This window comes from Mustela nivalis, assembly GCF_964662115.1.
Source record: "Mustela nivalis genome assembly, chromosome: 7".
Classification (NCBI taxonomy): domain Eukaryota; kingdom Metazoa; phylum Chordata; class Mammalia; order Carnivora; family Mustelidae; genus Mustela; species Mustela nivalis.
Genome location: NC_139026.1, coordinates 135,968,070 through 135,986,886, shown reverse-complemented (window position 1 = coordinate 135,986,886; position 18,817 = coordinate 135,968,070). Strand labels below are relative to the sequence as shown.

At 40.8% G+C, this 18,817-nt stretch overlaps 1 protein-coding gene across 1 annotated transcript in view; it reads left to right on the top strand.

Annotated features, from left to right (window-relative positions):
- Positions 1-18,817, top strand: part of LOC309869549 (uncharacterized protein) — a 158,500-nt gene that overhangs the window by 36,208 nt on the left and 103,475 nt on the right. Inside the window, exon 6 of the mRNA XM_082740939.1 lies at positions 1,866-1,994. Coding sequence (XP_082597065.1) covers positions 1,866-1,994 — 129 coding nt within the window. The remainder of the gene's footprint in view (positions 1-1,865; positions 1,995-18,817) is intronic.

Sequence of the window (18,817 nt, the reverse complement as noted above, 5' to 3'; positions counted from 1 at the left end):
CATCCTAAAAAGGATACCATTTCTGTTCTGTTTTGCCTCTGAGACAACCTTTCAAAGTTTCCCGAAGAACGAATGCCTTCCTGCTTCTCCTGAATCTGTCCGTGGGAAATGGAGTATTGAACAGTGGACTGTTAGATAGAAGCTCAGAGGGGTGTGGGACTTGGGCAAGCTGGAAGAGACCCTGAAAATAGCAAGAGTCTAGGCTCACCCTACTCCCCCTTCCCTGGCTGAGGCCGAGAGGGGAGTGAGGCGGGGAGGAAGGCTTGGTGGGGCAGGCGGGCTCAGCGGTGGGCCAGCATCCCTCGCTCTCTTTTTTTTTTTTTTTAATTTTTTATTTTTAATAAACATATATTTTTATGATTTACAGGTCTGTGAATCACCAGGATTACACACTTCACAGCACTCACCAAAGCACATACCCTCCCCAATGTCCATAATCCCACCCCCTTCTCCCAAACCCCCTCCCCCCAGCAACCCTCAGTTTGTTTTGTGAGATTAAGAGTCACTTATGGTTTGTCTCCCTCCCAATCCCATCTTGTTTCATTGATTCTTCTCGTACCCACTTATGCCCCCATGTTGCATCACCACTTCCTCATATCAGGGAGATCAGATGATAGTTGTCTTTCTCTGCTTGACTTATTTCACTAAGCATGATACGCTCTAGTTTCATCCATGTTGTCGCAAATGGCAAGATTTCATTTCTTTTGATGGCTGCATAGTATTCCATTGTGTATATATACCACATCTTCTTGATCCATTCATCTGTTGATGGACATCTAGGTTCTTTCCATAGTTTGGCTATTGTGGACATTGCTGCTATAAACATTCGGGTGCATGTGCCTGAACAGACATTTCTGCAAAGAAGACATCCAGATGGCCAACAGACACATGAAAAAGTGCTCCATATCACTCGGCATCAGGGAAATACAAATCAAAACCACAATGAGATATCACCTCACACCAGTCAGAATGGCTAAAATCAACAAGTCAGGAAATGACAGATGCTGGCGAGGATGCGGAGAAAGGGGAACCCTCCTACACTGTTGGTGGGAATGCAAGCTGGTGCAGCCACTCTGGAAAACAGCATGGAGGTTCCTCAAAATGTTGAAAATAGAACTGCCCTATGACCCAGCAATTGCACTATTGGGTATTTACCCTAAAGATACAAACATAGTGATCCAAAGGGGCACGTGCACCCGAATGTTTATAGCAGCAATGTCCACAATAGCCAAACTATGGAAAGAACCTAGATGTCCATCAACAGATGAATGGATCAAGAAGATGTGGTATATATACACAATGGAATCCCTCGCTCTCTTAAAGGAAAGGCAACCGCTCAGCTCCACCTGGCAAAGGGGCTAGCAGTGACCCCCAGGTAAGCACTGGAAAGTGGGATCCTCCTCCAAAGCAGGGGCTGGTCAGCGAAGGCTTCAGGAACCTCAGGGCCTGCAGCAGTGGGCTCTCTCCCTGGGTGGTCAGGTGCGGGGCCCTGTGGCCAGTGGGAGCAGCAGGGCCACCGAACATTTCCCTATTTCCCTCTGTGTCTCCGAGCAGGGAGCATGCACCCAAGAGGGTGCTGTCCTAGCGCCTGGGACTCTCAGAGGGAGCCGGTTCAGGTTTCTCTTCCTATGATCTTGCAAGTCTTCTCTGACCCCCATTCCCAGAGGTGAAATGCTGTCCTAGGTCGGGGTGGAGGGCGGTAGACCTGTTGAGAAATCGTGATGTGAATTAGCTAAGATCTCACTTTTGCCACCCTGGAGGATGAGGAGCTATCTCAGACAAAAATCAGTGTTGTAAAAAATAAATGTACATGTCTTGTGCACCTGAGTTTATGATCTGCGTAATTGGTACCCACTCTATTTTAGGACGTTTGCTGGAAAAGGCCCTTTCTTACTACAACAGGGGTACCTGTTACTGTCCAAGAATGTGGGGCGTCACCATTAACTGGAAGGCACATGAGAAGTGTGGCTTCGGAATGTGCGTTGCACATCCAGGTGAGTGGCTTTTATTGATTTGGGGTGTGAACAGTGGGAGAGTCTTGGCTTTACACAAATGAAGACAATGTGAATTCCTAAGGAAAAAGGTGTTTATTAAAGTTTTGGTTGTTGGGGCGCGTGGGTGGCTCATTCGTTAAGTGTCTGCCTTTGGCAGGTCATGATCCCAGGGTTCTGGGATCGAGTCCTGCATTAGACTCTCTGCTCAGCAGGAGGCCTACTTCTTCCTCTCACCTTGCTTGTGTTCCTTCTCTCCATGTGTCTTCTCTCTTTCAAATAAATAAATAAAATCTTTAAAAGAGAGAGAGAGAGAGACTGCATTCACATAACTTTTATGACAGTATATTGTTATAATTGTTCTATTTTTATTATTAATTGTTAATCTCTTACGGTGCCTAATTTATAAATTATACCTTATCGTAGGTATGTCTGTGTAGAAAAAACTCAGAGTCTACACAGGGTTTGGTACTCTCTGCAATTTGAGGCCGCGCCGCATGTTTTGGAACGTCTCCCCCATTGATAATGGGAGACTATGGTAAAATCTGATCCGGTTTAATGTTTACCGAGCTGGCTAACAGAATATTCCAGCCCGTCCTCTTTTGGAGGCTATGTCTCTGGGTGAAAATATGTCTCTCTGGATGCCTAAACCTCCCAAACAGAAACTTGAGTAAAGGAGGCGAATGGTTTTGGTCACGTCGGTAGGTAGGATATTGATAAGTCGCCTTCACCACCGTGACCACCCTCGGCATCCTGGCCAGGTGCATCTCGGCTGGGGAGAAGCGGGAGCACTTGTGAGACCATATGCTGCCTCTCGGCAAGGTGTTTCTCCAACTGGCACAGGAACTGGCTGCCAATAGGCCATTCCCGCTCTACCGAGCCTCCTGCTTCTGGTGTTCCGGTACAGAACAGGATCAGGGAATCTCATGGGCATTTGCCCATGGCTTACTTTTTCCCTATAACGTGAGTTCCTTGCTCAGAAGTTGTAGTGCTGTGTGAGGCCATGAGGACTCTCAGCCGTCCGGCAAGTCTAGAGAGAGCGTCCTGGCAGCCGCATGACGACAGCCAGGGAGACCAAATCCAAATCCAGAATAAGCGCCGGTTCCAAAGAGAACAACCAAGCTGTCTTCCCGCCATGGAAAAGGTCCAGTCATCAGCCTGCGACCTGGTGGCTGGCTCCTCTCTCAGGATGCCTCACTGCACTCAGCGGCACCGCCGGGAGCTCAGTTCAACAGGCCCAAATCCTTGGAGTCCTCTGTCTCACTCGCCTTTCCTTCACACTCAATCACCAACCCGCCAGCAGGTCCTACTGTTTCTCCTTTTCCTTTATTTAATTTTTTAAAAGATGTATTTATTTATTTTAGAGAGAGGGCAAGAGTGGTGGGGGACAGGGAGGGGGTGGAAGGGAGGGCAAAGGAGGAGACTCCTCAGGCGGACTCCTTACGGGGCAGGGAGCCTGACATGGGGGTCCGTCCCACGACCCGTGCGTCTGTGCCCTGAGCCAAAACTAAGAGTCAGAAGCTCAACTGACTGAGCCACCCAGGCACCCCCGTTTCTCCTTTTTAAATGGACCCCAAATCTGATTTTTTTTTTTTTAACTGCCTCCACCCTTATCACCAAAATCCAAGCCACTGTCATCTGACCTGGCCCACTGCAGTGTCCTCCCAGCTGGTCAGCCCGCTTCCACTTTGCCTTGGCTACAAACCATTCTCTGCACAGCAGGGATTTAAAAATGTTTTTGAAGGATGATAAAATGCACATAACATAAACAGGCACTGTCTTAACCATCTCTAGGTGTGCCTTTCAGCCGTGTTAAGTACGTTCACATCTTTGTGCGATCAAGCACCACACTTAGATCTTGCAGAGCTGAAAGTTTATACCCATTAACAGCAGCCCCTTTTCCCTTCCCCCAACTCCCTGGCAACCACCCTTCTGCTTTCTCTCTCTGTGAGTCTGATGACTCTGTGTACCTCATGTAAGTGGAATCACATGGTATTTGTCCTTTCTTGACTGGCTTATTTCACTTAGCCTAATGTTGCCAAAGTTCGTCCATGTCGTGGCATGTGACAGAATTTCCTTCCTTTTTAGGGCCGAAAAATATTCCATTGTAGATATATGCCACCTTTTGTTTAGCCACAGTGATTTTTCTTTGTTTGTTTGTTTATTTAGACTCAGACTTCCGGTTTATTTAGACTCAGACTTCCGGCTGGGTGGAGAGCTGGGTGGAGAGCTAGATGCGAGCATGGATCCCAGGACCCTGGGATCAAGACCCCTGCTGAAGTCAGATGCCCAACCGGCAGAGCCACCCAGGTGCCCCTAGCCAGAGTTATTTTGAAAAACATACATTAAACACATATATGTAGAACATATATCTATTTGTTCAGTTTGTTCAACAAATAAGTGGCATGGGAAGTAGACAAAGCCAATTTTAAAGGGTGGATGTTGTTTGCATACTGATTTGAATAAAACAACTATGAAAGATATTTATGAGACAATGGGGATATTTGAAAAAGAAACAGAATTTTACAAGGGAAGTTTTTTTTTTTTTTAAGATTTTATTTATTTATTTGACAGAGAGATCACAAGTAGGCTGAGAGGCAGGCAGAGAGAGAGGGGGAAACAGGGTCTCTGCTGAGCAGAGAGCCCAATGTGGAGCTTGATCCCAGGACGCTGAGATCATGACCTGAGCCAAAGGAAGAGGCTTAATCCACTGAGCCACCCAGGCACCTAAGGAAGAATTTTTAAAAATTATTATTTTGTGTGTGTGATAAGGGTATTGTGGCACCCTTTTAAAAAACACATCTTCTAGAGATATTAATAAAGTATCAATAAGTAAGATGCTTTACTATAGAATGTAAATACTACAGAAAAAATGTGTGTGTAGTAGAAAAATAGGTAAAATGAGATAGGCAAATTGTTAATCATTGTTGAAGTTAAATGATAAATAAAGGGAGGCTTATTGTATTTTTCTACTTTTTTTTTTAAAGATCTTTTATTTATTCATTTGAGAGAGAGACAGTGAGAGACAGCATGAGAGGCGAGAAGGTCAGAGGGAGAAGCAGACTCCCCATGGAGCTGGGAGCCTGATGCAGGACTTGATCCCGGGACTCCAAGACCGTGACCTGAGCTGAAGGCAGTTGCCTAAGCAACTGAGCCACCCAGGCGCTCATATTTTTCTACTTTTGTATATATTTGAAAATGCCCATTAAAATGTTCTTAAATTCACCTACTATTATTGTATTGCTGTCTAGTTATATATTAACAAACCTAAAGAGGGAAATTGACACCAATAAAATAATAGTAGGAGACTTTAATACCCCACTCACACCAATGGATAGATCATCCAGACAGAAAATCTAATAAGAAAACATTGATTTTAGAAGACATGTTAGACTAGATTGACTTAACAGGTATTTATAGAACATTCTATCCAAAAGTACTGGAATACATATTCCCAAGTGCACACAAAACATTCCTCAAGATGGATTGTACTTAGGCTAGAAAACAAATCTTAATACATTTAAGAAAATTGAAATCATATCAAGCATCTTCTTTGAACACAATCGTATGTAACTAGAAATTAATTATAAGAAAAAAACTAAAAATTTCAGAAATCTTGTGGAGATTAAACAACATGTTATTGAGCAACCAATGGGTCAAAGAAGAAGAAATCAAGAGAAACCAAAAAATACCTTGAGACAAATGAAAATAGAAACGCAACATATCAAACGTATGGGACACACACAAAAAAAGCCGAGAAGTTCACAGTGATAAATGCCTACATGAATACACAAGAAAAATCTCAAAGAAACAAAACTTTACCCCTCAAAAAACTAGGAAAAGGAGAACAAATGAAGCCCAAAGTTAGTAGAAGGAAGGAAATAACAAAAAGCAGAGTGGTAATAGATGAGAAAAAACTATGAAGAAAATAGAAAAGATCAATGAAGTTAAGAGCAGTTGGTTATTTGGGAGAAGATAAAATTGACAAAGCTTTAGTTAGCCTCACCAAGAAAAGAGAGAACACAAAAAAAAATCTGGAATCAGGGGTGCATGGGTGGCTCAGTGCGTTAAAGCCTCTGCCTTCGGCTCAGGTCATGATCCCAGGGTCCTGGGATCGAGCCCCATGTCGGGCTCTCTGCTCAGCTGGGAGCCTGCTTCGTCCTCTCTCTCTGCCCGCCTCTCTGTCTGCTTGTAATCTCTGTCTGTCAAATAAATAAATAAAATCTTTAAAAAAAATCTGGAATCAAAGACTAGATATTTCTGCTGTTATCACAGAAATACAAAGGATCATAATAGATTATTATGAATAATTATATGCCAATGAATTTAACAATCTGGAAGAAATGGATAAACTTCTAGAAACATGCAAGCTATCAAGACTGAATCATGAAGAAATAGAAAGTCTGAACAGACTGATTATCTGTAAGGAGATTGAATCAGTAATCAATCACCTCCAAACAAACAAAAGTCCAGGACCAGACAACTTCACTGTGAATTTTACAAAACATTCAAAGATTTAATACCAATCCTTTTCAAACTATTCCTCCCCCCCCCCCCCAATAATAGAAGAGGAAGGAACATTTCCAAACTTACTTTATGTGGTCAACTAAGGCATTTACACAAGGATGCTATAAGAAAAGAAAATTAAAGGCCAATATCCCTGATGAACATAGATGTAAAAATCCTCAATAAAATATTAACAGACCAAATTCAGCAATACGTTAAGAAGATCATTAACCATGATCAATGGGATTTATTCCAGTGATGCAAAATGGTTCAACATCCACAAATCAGTTGATCACCACATTAACAAAATAAAGAATAAAAAAAAAACACATGACCATCTCAATAGATGCAGAAAAAAATTTGACAAAATTCCATTTATGATAAAAACTTTAAACAAAGTGAGTGTAGAGGGAAATTACCTCAATAAAATAAAGGCCATATATAACAAGTCTATCATACTCAGTGGTAAAAAGCTGAAACATCCTAATTCAAACACACATGCCCATTCTCAACACTTTTATTCAACATAGCTTTGGAAGTCCTATCCATAGCAATTAGGTAAGAAAATGAAATAAAAGCTATTCAAATTAGAAAGGAGGAAGTAAAACTTGCACTATTTGCAGATGAAATATTTTATCACCCTAAAGATTCCACCAAAAAACTTTTAGAATAAAGAAATTTGGTATATTTGCAGGATACAAAATTAATATAAAAAAATCACATGTACTTCTATACATGAATAAAAAACTATCAAAATGATAAATTAAAATAATCACATTTACAATTGCATCAAAAAATAAAATACCTAGAATTTTAAATTTAACCAAGGAGGTGAAAGACCCATACAGTGAAAACTATAAAACATTGATGAAAGAAATGGAAGACACAAATACATGGAAAGATATTCATGCTCACGGACTGGAAGACTTAATATTGTTAAAATGTCCACACTACAGATGCCGTGCAATCCCTATCAAAATTCCAATGGCATTTTTCACAGAAATGGGATAAACAATCTTTAGATTTGTATGAAACTGCAATCTTAAAATCTGTATGAATCTTGAGAAAAAAGAACAAAGCTGGAGGCATCAGTCACCCTAATTTCAAACTATACTGCAAAGCTATAGTGTTCAAAATGGTATGGTATCAGCATTAAAACCAATGCATAGATCAGTGGAGAAGAACAGAGAGCCCAGAAATAAATCAGGCACATATGGTCAATTAACTTATGACAAAGGAGCCAAGAATATACAAGGAAAAAGGATGATCTTTTCAATAAAAAGTATTGGTAAAACTGGACAGTCACATGCAAAAGAATGACACTGGACGGCTATCTTATGCCATACACAAAAACTAACTCAAATGGATTAAAGACTTGAATGCAAGGCCTGAAACCATAAAACTCCTGGAAGAAATTATAGGCAGCAGTTCTTTGACATTGGGCTTGGCAATGATTTTTTGGACCTGACTTCAAAAGCAAAGGAAACAAAAGCAAAAATAAATGTGCAGGACTACATTACATAAAAAGCTTCTGCACAGCAAAGGAAATCATCAAAAAAGTGAAAAGGCACCCTACCAAGTAGGAGAAAATATTTGCAATTCATAATCTGATAAACGGTTAACACTCAAAATATATAAAGAATTTACACAGCCCCATAGCAAAAGAAAAACAATCCATTTAAAAAATAGGCAGAGAATCTGAATAGAAATTTTTCCAAAGATGACACATATATGACCAACAAGTACATGAAAAGGAACTTGACACCAGTAATCATCAGGGAAATGCAAGTCTAAAACACAATGAGGGGCACCTTGGTGGCTCAGTTGGTAGAGCACGTGACTTTTAATTTGGGGGTTATGAATTCAAGCCTCATGTTGGGTGTAGAGATTGCTCAAAAACACAATGAGATATCACTTCGTACATGTTAGAATGGCTGTTATCAAGAAGAGAAGAAATAACTATTGGTGAGAAGATGGGGAAGATGGAACCCTCATGCGCTGTTGATGGGAATGTAAATTGGTGCAGCCATTGTGGAAGACAGTATAGCGCTTCCTTGAAAAATGAAAACTAGAACTACCATATGATCAAGCAGCTCCACTTCTGAGTATTTATCCAAGGAAATAAAGACATCAACTCAAAAAGATTATTGCAACATTATTTACAATAGCCAAGACATATAATCAATCTGCGTCCATTGAGGATGAATAGATCAAGAAAAGATTGTTTATATATAATTATGAGATAAGAAAGTTATATATATGTAAAATATTCTATAGTGTTTGTGTATACACACAGAAATGCACACACAGGGCGCCTGGGTGGCTCAGTTGGTTAAGCAACTGCTTTCGGCTCAGGTCACGGTCCTGGAGTCCCAGGATCGAGTCCCGCATCGGGCTCCCAGCTCCATGGGGAGTCTGCTTCTCCCTCTGACCTTCTCGCCTCTCATGCTCTCTCTCACTGTCTCTCTCTCAAATAAATAAATAAAATCTTAAAAAAAAAAAAAAAAGAAAAAAAAAAGAAATGCACACACACACAAAGCAATATTTTTCAGCCATAAAAAAGACTGAACTCGGGGCACCTAGGTGGCTCAGTGGGTTAAAGCCTCTGCCTTCAGCTCAGGTCATGATCCCAAGGTCCTGGGATCGAGCCCAGCATCGGGCTCTCTGCTCAGCGGGGAGCCTGCTTCCTTCTCTCTCTCTGCCTGCCTCTCTGTTTACTTGTAATCTCTGTCTGTCAGATAAATAAATAAAAATCTTAAAAAAAAAAAAGACTGAACTCTTGCCATTTGTGACAACAAATGGTTGGACCATGAGAACGTTATGCTAAGTGAGATAAGTCAGACAAAGAAAGACAAATACTATATGATCTCGGTTGTTTGTGGAGTCTACAAAGAAGAAAAAAGGAAAAAAAAAACTGAACTGAAAGATACAGAGAACAGACTGGCAGTGACCGGAGGCGAGGGATGGGAGTGGTGATCAACATGGGTGAAGGGGATCCGAAGGTATAAACTTCCAGCGATAAAATAAATAAGCCCTGGAAATGTAATATGCAGTGTGAAGACCATAGTTAATGATATTGTGTATTTGAATGTTGCTGAAGGAGTAGATCTTAAAAGTTCTCATCACAAGAAAAAAATTTGTAACTAAATGAGGTGATGGATTTTAAACTAGACTTATTACGGTGATCATTTCACACTATATACAAATAATGAATCATTTTGTTGTGTGTTGAAAATAATATTGTTATATGTCAATTATATTTCAGTAACAAAGTAATTGCAAAATTCTTAGCTCATGCTAAAAAAAAAGTATGTGCTAATTACATAAGCAGGTATAAAGAATTTAGTCATGAGAAATCAAGGAATTCAGAAAGCAGCTATGGGAATTCAGATATTAAAGAGATTATTTTCAGCTCTAGTAGTCAAGGACACTTGGATGAGGCAATATTACTTGAGCTGGGGTCTGAGGCAAAGGTAGAATGTTAACAGGAAAGGGGATGTAGTGGGTTTATCTATTTACAAGCTAATAATAAATATACAAGATATTTTATCTCATAATATATAAGAAAAATACATGTAATGAGTCATCGGGGGGGATCTTATTAAAATGCTGATTCTGATTCAGTAGTCAATGAATATGACGTTTCTAACAAACTCCTGGGTGATGCTGATGCTGCTGGTTCAGGGAGCAAGGGATGAGGCATGTCAGGTGGATGGGACAGCATGAGCAAAGGCCCAGAGGTAGGAGAGTTTAATACGAGCTACACTGGAGCCAGAAACGAGAACAGTCCAGTTGAACAGTTTCATCTGTATACGAGGAAGCTGTGGGAAATAAACCTACAATGGCAGATCAGTTCTGAGCTTTAGAATGTTCTAAGGATCAAGTTTCAAACTGTGGACTTTATACTAGTAATAGGGGAACACTGAAAACTTTGAGTCGGGGAATAACATGATCAGAAGGGATGTTAGTAAAATTAATCTCGCTATGGTATGCAGGAGCCAAGGAGACCAGAGAGCTAATTGCAGCAATCCAAGTGAGAAGTATTAAGGGCTTAGGTTGGAGAAATGCCAGCAAGACTAGGGAGGAAAAAATTATTTTTAGGTAGTAAACGGATGCTCAAGAACTGTAAATCCAAAAAATAAATGAATCAGTAATAAAGTAAAAAACTGACAAAGGAAGGCTGAACCAGCCGTGGAGGGTGATATATGATAGTAGTGTTGATATTTGGGAGAATATTAATGGCATTAATCTTAGAACCCAGGAAGGTGCTCTTTTCCTGGGGAAAATATAATAGCAGTACCCACTGGATATTCAGATAGGCCATTTCTAGCTTTGAGTGCTTTTTTGCTCTGTCTCATTTAATCCTTACCCCAGTCCTGTGAGGAGATACCATTTATATGTCCTATTTTAAGAATAAAAAAGCTGAGGAACAGAGCAAGTAAGTAACTTGCTCAAGGTCACACGGCAAGGAAGGGGTGGAGCCAACACCGGAAGTAGGCATTTTGGGTCCAGAATACAACTCTGAATTTTTGCCCTTCTCCTCATACCCATTAGATGTATTTGGGGATGTCTCCATCACCCATTTCTCTTGCAGGTCGAGAACCACAGGGCTTCTCCCAGACCTGACCATAGCTAGCTGTCTAGGGGAGGAGACCTGACAGGACTGGCCATCCACGGGCTGGCCTGAAACCTAAAATCTGGTGACCTGGTGGGAAAGGTGAATTGGCATGCTCTCCTTCCTCTCTTGGAAATTTAGAAAAGGGAAGCAGATTGATTTTGGAAGCTAAAATATGGGATGGCAATCTCTGGTCCCCGCCCTGCCAGAGACTCTCCTTGTGCCCCTGGGATCTGAGGTCTCTCCTTAAGTCTCTGTTTTCCGAGCATAACTTAATCTCTGTCCTTTGTACCCAAATGATCCTGACTTCAGCTCAGTAATTCATCTCCTTCTAAGAATTTACCCAGATCCACTGAAAAGCGAATAAAATACTCTAGCTTCCCTCTATCATCTTAAAAATAGGTTTAAAAAAAGGGCACCTGGTGGCTCAGTCAGAAAAGCACAAGACTCTAGATATCTAGGTTGTGAGTTCAGGCCCCACCTTGGGGGTAGAAATTACTACAAGAAGATAAATAAACTTTTAAAAAGATAGGTAAAAATATATCAGGGTAATATGCATCTACAACATTCAGAAGTGAAAGCCTCGTAGTCAAACCTGAGCCTACACTAGCCAGAGGGGGTGTTTGGGAGAAAAATATGTTTCTGGCAGAAATTGCAAATGGTCCTCAATCTACAGGATTCTTTCTCTTTTTTAAAAACATATTTTTTTGATGAGGTACAATTGACTTATATATGATATTAGTTTCAGGTGTACAACATAGAGAATTGACATTTGTATATATTGTGAAATAATCACTACAATAAGTCTAATTAAGGTCTACCATCGTATGTAATTACCAGGTTTTTTTCATGTGATGAAAACTTTTAAAATGTACTCTCTTAGCAACTTTCAGATATGCGATGCAGTATTATTAACTTTAGTAACCGTATTGTACATTATATCTCCAGGACTTATTTTATAGCTAGAAGTTTGTATGTTTTGTCCCCTTTCACCCATTTCTCTTTCAGACTCTTTCTCCTTCAAAAGAGCTGTAAAGCACCATTCTTGCTGTTGTAACAGGAGAGGGGACAGAGACATGGACAAAATGTCTTCCAGTGAAGGGGAGATGTAGATAACTAGAAGTGAGACAGGCCTTTCTAGGCAATTGGTATTTTACAGAATATCCTGGAAAAGAGATCTCCTCAACTTTGTACCACTGAGAGTGGAGATAGGTAAGGGCACCTGGCTGGCTTAGCTGGAGGGGCATGCAACTCCTGATCATGGGGTTGGGTGTTTGAGCCCCATGTTGGAAGTAGAGATTATGTAAATAAATAAATAAACTTAAAAAAAAAAAGGTAGTGGAGTGGAGATAGGTAAAGTCAAAGCAGAATGCTGGATGAAAGGGTGATCTGGTCTTAACATCAATCACCCCCAGTGATTATCCAGGCTGATTCTACTGATCTGGGTAGACACCTTTCCATGTCACAGCTGTGCATGCTTCTTTCTTAAAATGGCCTGCCTGATGGAGCCGGCTGACAGTCCCAGACACAGGAAGACACTTCTTCAAGCAAGGGTGCATAAATATCTATACCCATTAGAACCCTTAAGAAATTATGGAAGATGGGGTGCCTGGGTAGCTCAGTGGGTTAAGCCTCTGCCTTCAGCTCAGGTCAGGGACTAAGGGTCCTGGGATCGAGCCCCACAACAGGGAGCCTGCTTCCCCCTCTCTCTCTGCCTGCCTCTCTGCCTGCTTGTGATCTCTCTCTGTCAGATAAATAAATAAAATCTTAAAAAAAAAAAAAGAAATTATAGAAGAACCTATGCAGAAGAGTATAAGGAAAGCTTCCAAGATTGGAGAAACACCAATGGAGACACTGAATTGAGGTAGACTGCTGTCAAAAAACAAAATTTATGAGTGCTCAGTACTTAAAATCTGAGCTTTGAGCAAATTGCCAAGAGAAAGAGAAAAGCTGCCTGTAATTAGCTGTTACGACCTTGCACATACTGTTTATTCAGACTGGAAAATCCTTTGCCCCTGTGAACTTCTGGAAAACCTTGGCTTAGTTTTCAAGCTTAATTCCAACGTCACATCCTCTGAAAGACATTTCCTGATCTTCCCAGACACCTGTGCTTTCTTCGTTGTGCTCCCATTCCTTCCTCGTGCATTCTTTCAGTTTACCAATGAGGTTTTGGACCTCCCAGAATCAGACACTGTATAATATTTATCTTTGTGCCAGTTGGTGGGCATTTCGAGTATTTTGGCCAAATAAATGAAAACAACCTTATTGAAAGATGTCCCATTCCAGGGGACTTGTCTATATGAGACAAGAATCCAGAAGACACCACTCCAGGCCATCTGAGCATTGACAGCAAGGTCAATAAAGCTTTGATGATGACAAAAGAAAGACATGGGTTGAAAAGCCTGTTGCCTTGGGACCCCAATAGCAAAATAAGATGGAAAACATTTTTGGGGAGAAAAAGGCCCATGACTTCTTAATTGAACAAAGGGATTCAACCCTGTTGCAAAGATCAATGAGGGTAAGGGTTAGACAAACACGGAGGTAAGAAAGCCAATAAATTAGAGTCTTGACAATTAGTTTTGAGAAAGAAATGGACCAGAATTGGCTACATTTTTTTTTTTTTTTTAGGGAATTACATGTTCAAACACACCAAGAACCTCACCTAGAAGGAGCCTGCTACTTTAAAACATCTTTTGACTGGCCAAATTTGCAAAGGCAATGAGTGATGGGTGTGATTGCTACAGCCTCTGAAGAGGATGTTCTCCCTGACGCCCAGTCCAGGTGAGAACAAGGGACACGGATGTTCCTCCCATTTAGCAGACCTGGGTCTAATCAGGGAACCTCTTCCACTGCTAAGACAGGTGTTTTCACAAGGATTGCCCACTAAATATCATCATTGCCGTGAGTCATTAATTGATAGCTGTCTGTTATTCTTCACATTTCCAAATGGGAGCTTTCACTGTGGTTGACATATCTCTGTTCCACCATTTTATGTTGAATGTATATATGGGAGAAAAGGAGGTGAGATAATTTGTAGCTTAGTTCATAGCTCTCCAGGCCACAAAGAGCCCCATCCAAAACTGAAAAAGAAAACTGTAAATCAGAGCAAAGTTCTGGAGTATGAGCTGCATGTAGGGGCTTTCTGCTAACACCCTTGGGGAGATAGGTGGGTGTGTTCTATGGTGTAGGAAAAAGACTGCAAATGAGTATTTGGTGCCAAGAGTAGAATGTGGCAGATACCGATTCATTTCTCTTCTTTCTGGGCACAAGTTGGACCACATTTCCTAGCCTGCCTGACAGTGAGCTATAACCATGTCATGACTTCTGGCCAGCGTGTGGTGGTGGTAGACTCATGAGGATCTGCTCCTCCATGCATTTTCCCTCTCGTTGTTTGGATATCAGTGCTCAAGATGACTAAAATAAAGCTCCTCCCCACCATTTACCTCCCAACAAGGACCATACATTTGAACTCCTAAGCAAATGAGAAAGAACCTTATATTGTATCAAACCACTCAAATTTGGGGGTTTGTTATAGCAGCTAGCAACCCTTAGCTAATTCATAACTTTCTGCTTTTTATTACCTGAGTCATTGCTAGCCAGAACTGATCTCTTGCCTGCGGCATTCTTGGGGTTCTTTGAGTTATAATGAGAGAAAAGACTCTTGAAGAGCAGAAAAATTCTTTAACTGATGAGATGGGGTTTCAGAGAAATTTAATTAGACAATTAAGAGTTACTTGACTTCATCTTGTACCTGAGGCTGGTGAAATAGTTCAGAGGTGAATTAACTTGACTCATATCGTCAAGATTATGGTGCTCAGACAAAGTTTGTTTGTTTCTTCTTTTTTTTTTTAAGATTTTATTTATTTATTTGACAGAGAGAGATCACAGGTAGATAGAGAGGCTGGCAGAGAGAGAGAGAGAGGGAAACAGGCTCCCTGCCGAGCAGCCGAGCAGAGAGCCCGGTGTGGGACTCGATCCCAGGACCCTGAGATCACGACCTGAGCCGAAGGCAGCAGCTTAACCCACTGAGCCACCCAGGCGCCCCAAAGTTTGTTTCTTTATGGATGATGTTCACACCATAAAAATGAAACATTTAGTTTTATTTTGCCATTTTTTCCATTATAAATTATTTTAACATTAGAGGAAAGTACTGAACATAAGAAAATGTTCAAAACAAATTAAGTGGAAAAGGCTACTAATAAAATAGTATGCTCAACATAATTCCAATTTTTTTTCTTTTTAAGATTTTATTTATTTATTTGAGAGAGAGAGGGAGAGAGATCACAAGTAGGCAGAGAGGCTGGCAGAGAGAGGGGGAAAGCAGGCTCCCTGCCGAACAGAGAGCTTGACATGGGACCCTGAGACCATAACCTGAGCTGAAGGCAGAGGCTTAAACCACCAAGCCACAATCCCAATTTCTTAAAGTAAGTCAAAATACTATGAGTATATTTACAGACACATTGACCTAGAGAGATAACACCAAAGTGTTGAGTGGTCATTTGTAGGTAGTAGTGTTAAGTGCAATTTTTGTATTTGTCTTTATTCTATTTGATAATTTTTCTTTCTTTCTTTCTTTTTTTAAAGATTTTATTTATTTATTTGACAGAGAGATCCCAAGTAGGCAGAGAGGCAGGCAGAGAGAGAAGAGGAAGCAGGCTCCCTACTGAGCAGAAAGCCCGATGTGGGGCTCGATCCCAGGACCCTGGGATCACGACCCCAGCCACAGGCAGAGGCCTTAACCCACTGAGCCACCCAGGCATCCCTCTATTTGATAATTTTCAATTTGATATCTTCTCAGTGAACATTCATCATGTCCATTAACAACAAGAAAGGTAATAGTTATTTTTAAGGAAAAGACAAAGCAAAAAATATGGTTTTGGAATTGAAAAAATCCAATCTCTTTAGCCACCATTATTGTGAGTTTTTTGTCAAGCTCATATCCCACAGAGACATAGGGATCCACCAGTCCATCAATAATGGTAAAACTACAAGCCACAGTCTCCTGTCTGTGATTGATTGGTCATAAGGATTTCATTTAGAACTTGAGAAATTAGATTTCCCTGAGAGTTTTGTATTTTAAAGAACTAGTAATTGCTTTCCAAGAAACACATCTCTACACTTCTGTTACATTTAGGAGACCTACTGCTCTTTTCCTGGTCTTAAATGCTGAACGCGGACATATATGGACATGTGAGTGTTACCGTGTTGTCAGCATCAGAGCCCTGCTTTCCTTCTGCTTATATTATCACATCCTGGTTTAAGAATGTGTTAGTGGGTCTTCCCTTCCTGAGATCAACAGAGTTCCACCAGCAGGTTAAAAATCATTCACATTCCAAGGGAAAGGAAGATTGATCAAAACAAGAGTTTCTGGAACATTAAGTACTGTGCAGGGAAACGAAATTTCAACACCCCCTCCCTCTGCCTTGAGCCACTATTGCCACCTCCACTCTTTTTTTAATGTTCTTGTTTTAGAATCCATCCTGTAACATAAATCTTCCTTTATGGGAAAAGAATGAAGCTGTAGTCCTTGTACTAAGAAAGCCTTCAAGTTTGGAAAACTTCTCAGCTTTCTGTTTAGACCCTAAACATGATCTTAGAAAAAGGCATGGGATTAGATTAACATTTGCCTGTTGGACTTCATTGCTCTGTAAATTCTAAGAATTAACTATGGAGAGACCCAGACAGCAAGTGATACAAACATGAGAAATATAAATGCATTTTTGTGAGGAAGTGTGGCTTATTGGAATGGGTGTAGACTTCAGAGCCTGACAGACACAGGGTCAAACCCCAGCTCTGTCATTTGCAAGTGGCACGACCTGAGGCTAACATTGAGCTTCTCAGAACTTTTTCTTTCCCCGGGAAAATGAGGGTCACAGGATCTATCTTGATGAGTTGTTAGGAAAATTAAGTGACAAATGTATGAAAAACACCTTACTCAGTGCCTGAAACTCAGTAGATGCCCATTAGTGTTGGGACTCTTCGCCACACTCCAGGAGTTGTTGTTCGATTGTTTGGGGAGAAGCTAAGACAAAATAAAACCAGATAGGAGGAATGTGTTGGGTGAAAACAAAGGCTGAAAAGCAAGGGATAAATTTAAAAAATGTGTGAGAAGAACAATTTTACTTCAGAGCACATCACATAAGGCACACAGGAGTGCTATTGAGAAGGCTGCCTGACAAAAAGGCAGATTAGACTTTCACCTGGCAGAGCTATCCCATTCTGAAAGTGACCTCTTCCATAGCCGCACACGGGCCAGGACTGGTCATCTTACCAGAGCCACCATCTTTCATGCTGCAGCAAAGAGAGTTTTCAAAATGGCGACTTTCAACATCACCATGGCCTCATTAATGGGGGAAAAAAGGAAAAAAAAAAGACTGTTTATGAATGTAGAATATTCATTTCCTGTTTACATTAATTAAGGAATTCCAATACTACTGGGGAATCAAGTTCCAAGGGTTGCATAGTTCACCCAATCAGATTGGCATTATGGTAATTACATTTGCCAGCACTTAAATGCGGATCCACCTCCAACTAACTGTCTGGTTTGGAATCAGCAGTTGATATAAAATTTGTTGATTCAAGGGGTTGGTAGGTCGATAAGTGACTCTGTATTGCTGATTCTGATCCAGGTCTGAAGAATTACTACCTAAGAATTTTTAGGCAGTCAATTGCAGTTCCATGGAAAACTAGCTTCTGCTGACTATTCATCTTTGAGATCATGCTAAGTGACTTTGTAGCTCCCTATGGAGAGCTCTAGCTTGGGTTAGTTAATACAAACCGTCATAATTCTTACAACAGCACAGTTTAAGAGAAGCAGTAGAGTACAGGGATTAAAAGCATAGACCTCTTGGGTTTGTGACTCATTTTTGCCAATAGGTTCTGTGTGCATGTGGCCAGATTACTTCACCTCTCTGTGTCTTAGTTTCTTCATCACATTTTAATGTGTTGTAATAAAATGCGTTTTTGTAAGGATTAAATGAGTGGAAGCAGATAAAGCATGAAGAACAGTACTGGGGCATAGCAAGTGTCCTGTGTCCATAACCTACTCAATCACGTCCTTGGTAGGGTTTGGAGTTCTTTTTGAAGTTTAACTAGTACAAAGAATGCTATGATGAGCATACTCATATATACTCCTCTCTTATAAAAACACCTGCAAAATGTGCAAAACTATGTATATAAGAATGTTCATGTAGGATGTTCACACAGATTTGCCTAATTGCTCTCCAAAAGTCATACCATTTTACACTCTAGCCAGCATGGTACCTGACAGTTCATTTCCTCAGACTTTTGCTCAAATTGAGAACAACTTTTCCATCTAATATGTGAAAGTGCATTATTCTCCCCTTATCCATAATTGCACTTTCTGCCATTTCTGTTACCTGAGGACAACCTGGGTCCAGAAGCAGATGATCCTTTTTCTAACATATTGTCAGATATCTCATGGGAAGGTCGATAGTGACCTAATGCCATGTTGCCATGCCCACATCACCCACTTCTCTTCAACCATCATGTAGGCATTTTATCATCTCACATCATCACAACAAGAAGGGTATCATAGAGAAGATGTTTTGAGGGCACCTGAGTGGTTCAGTGGGTTAAAGCCTCTGTCTTCAGCTCAGGTCATGATCCCAGGGTCCTGGGATCGAACCCCACATTGGGCTTTCTACTCAGCAGAGGGCCTACTTCCCCCTCTCTCTCTGCCTAC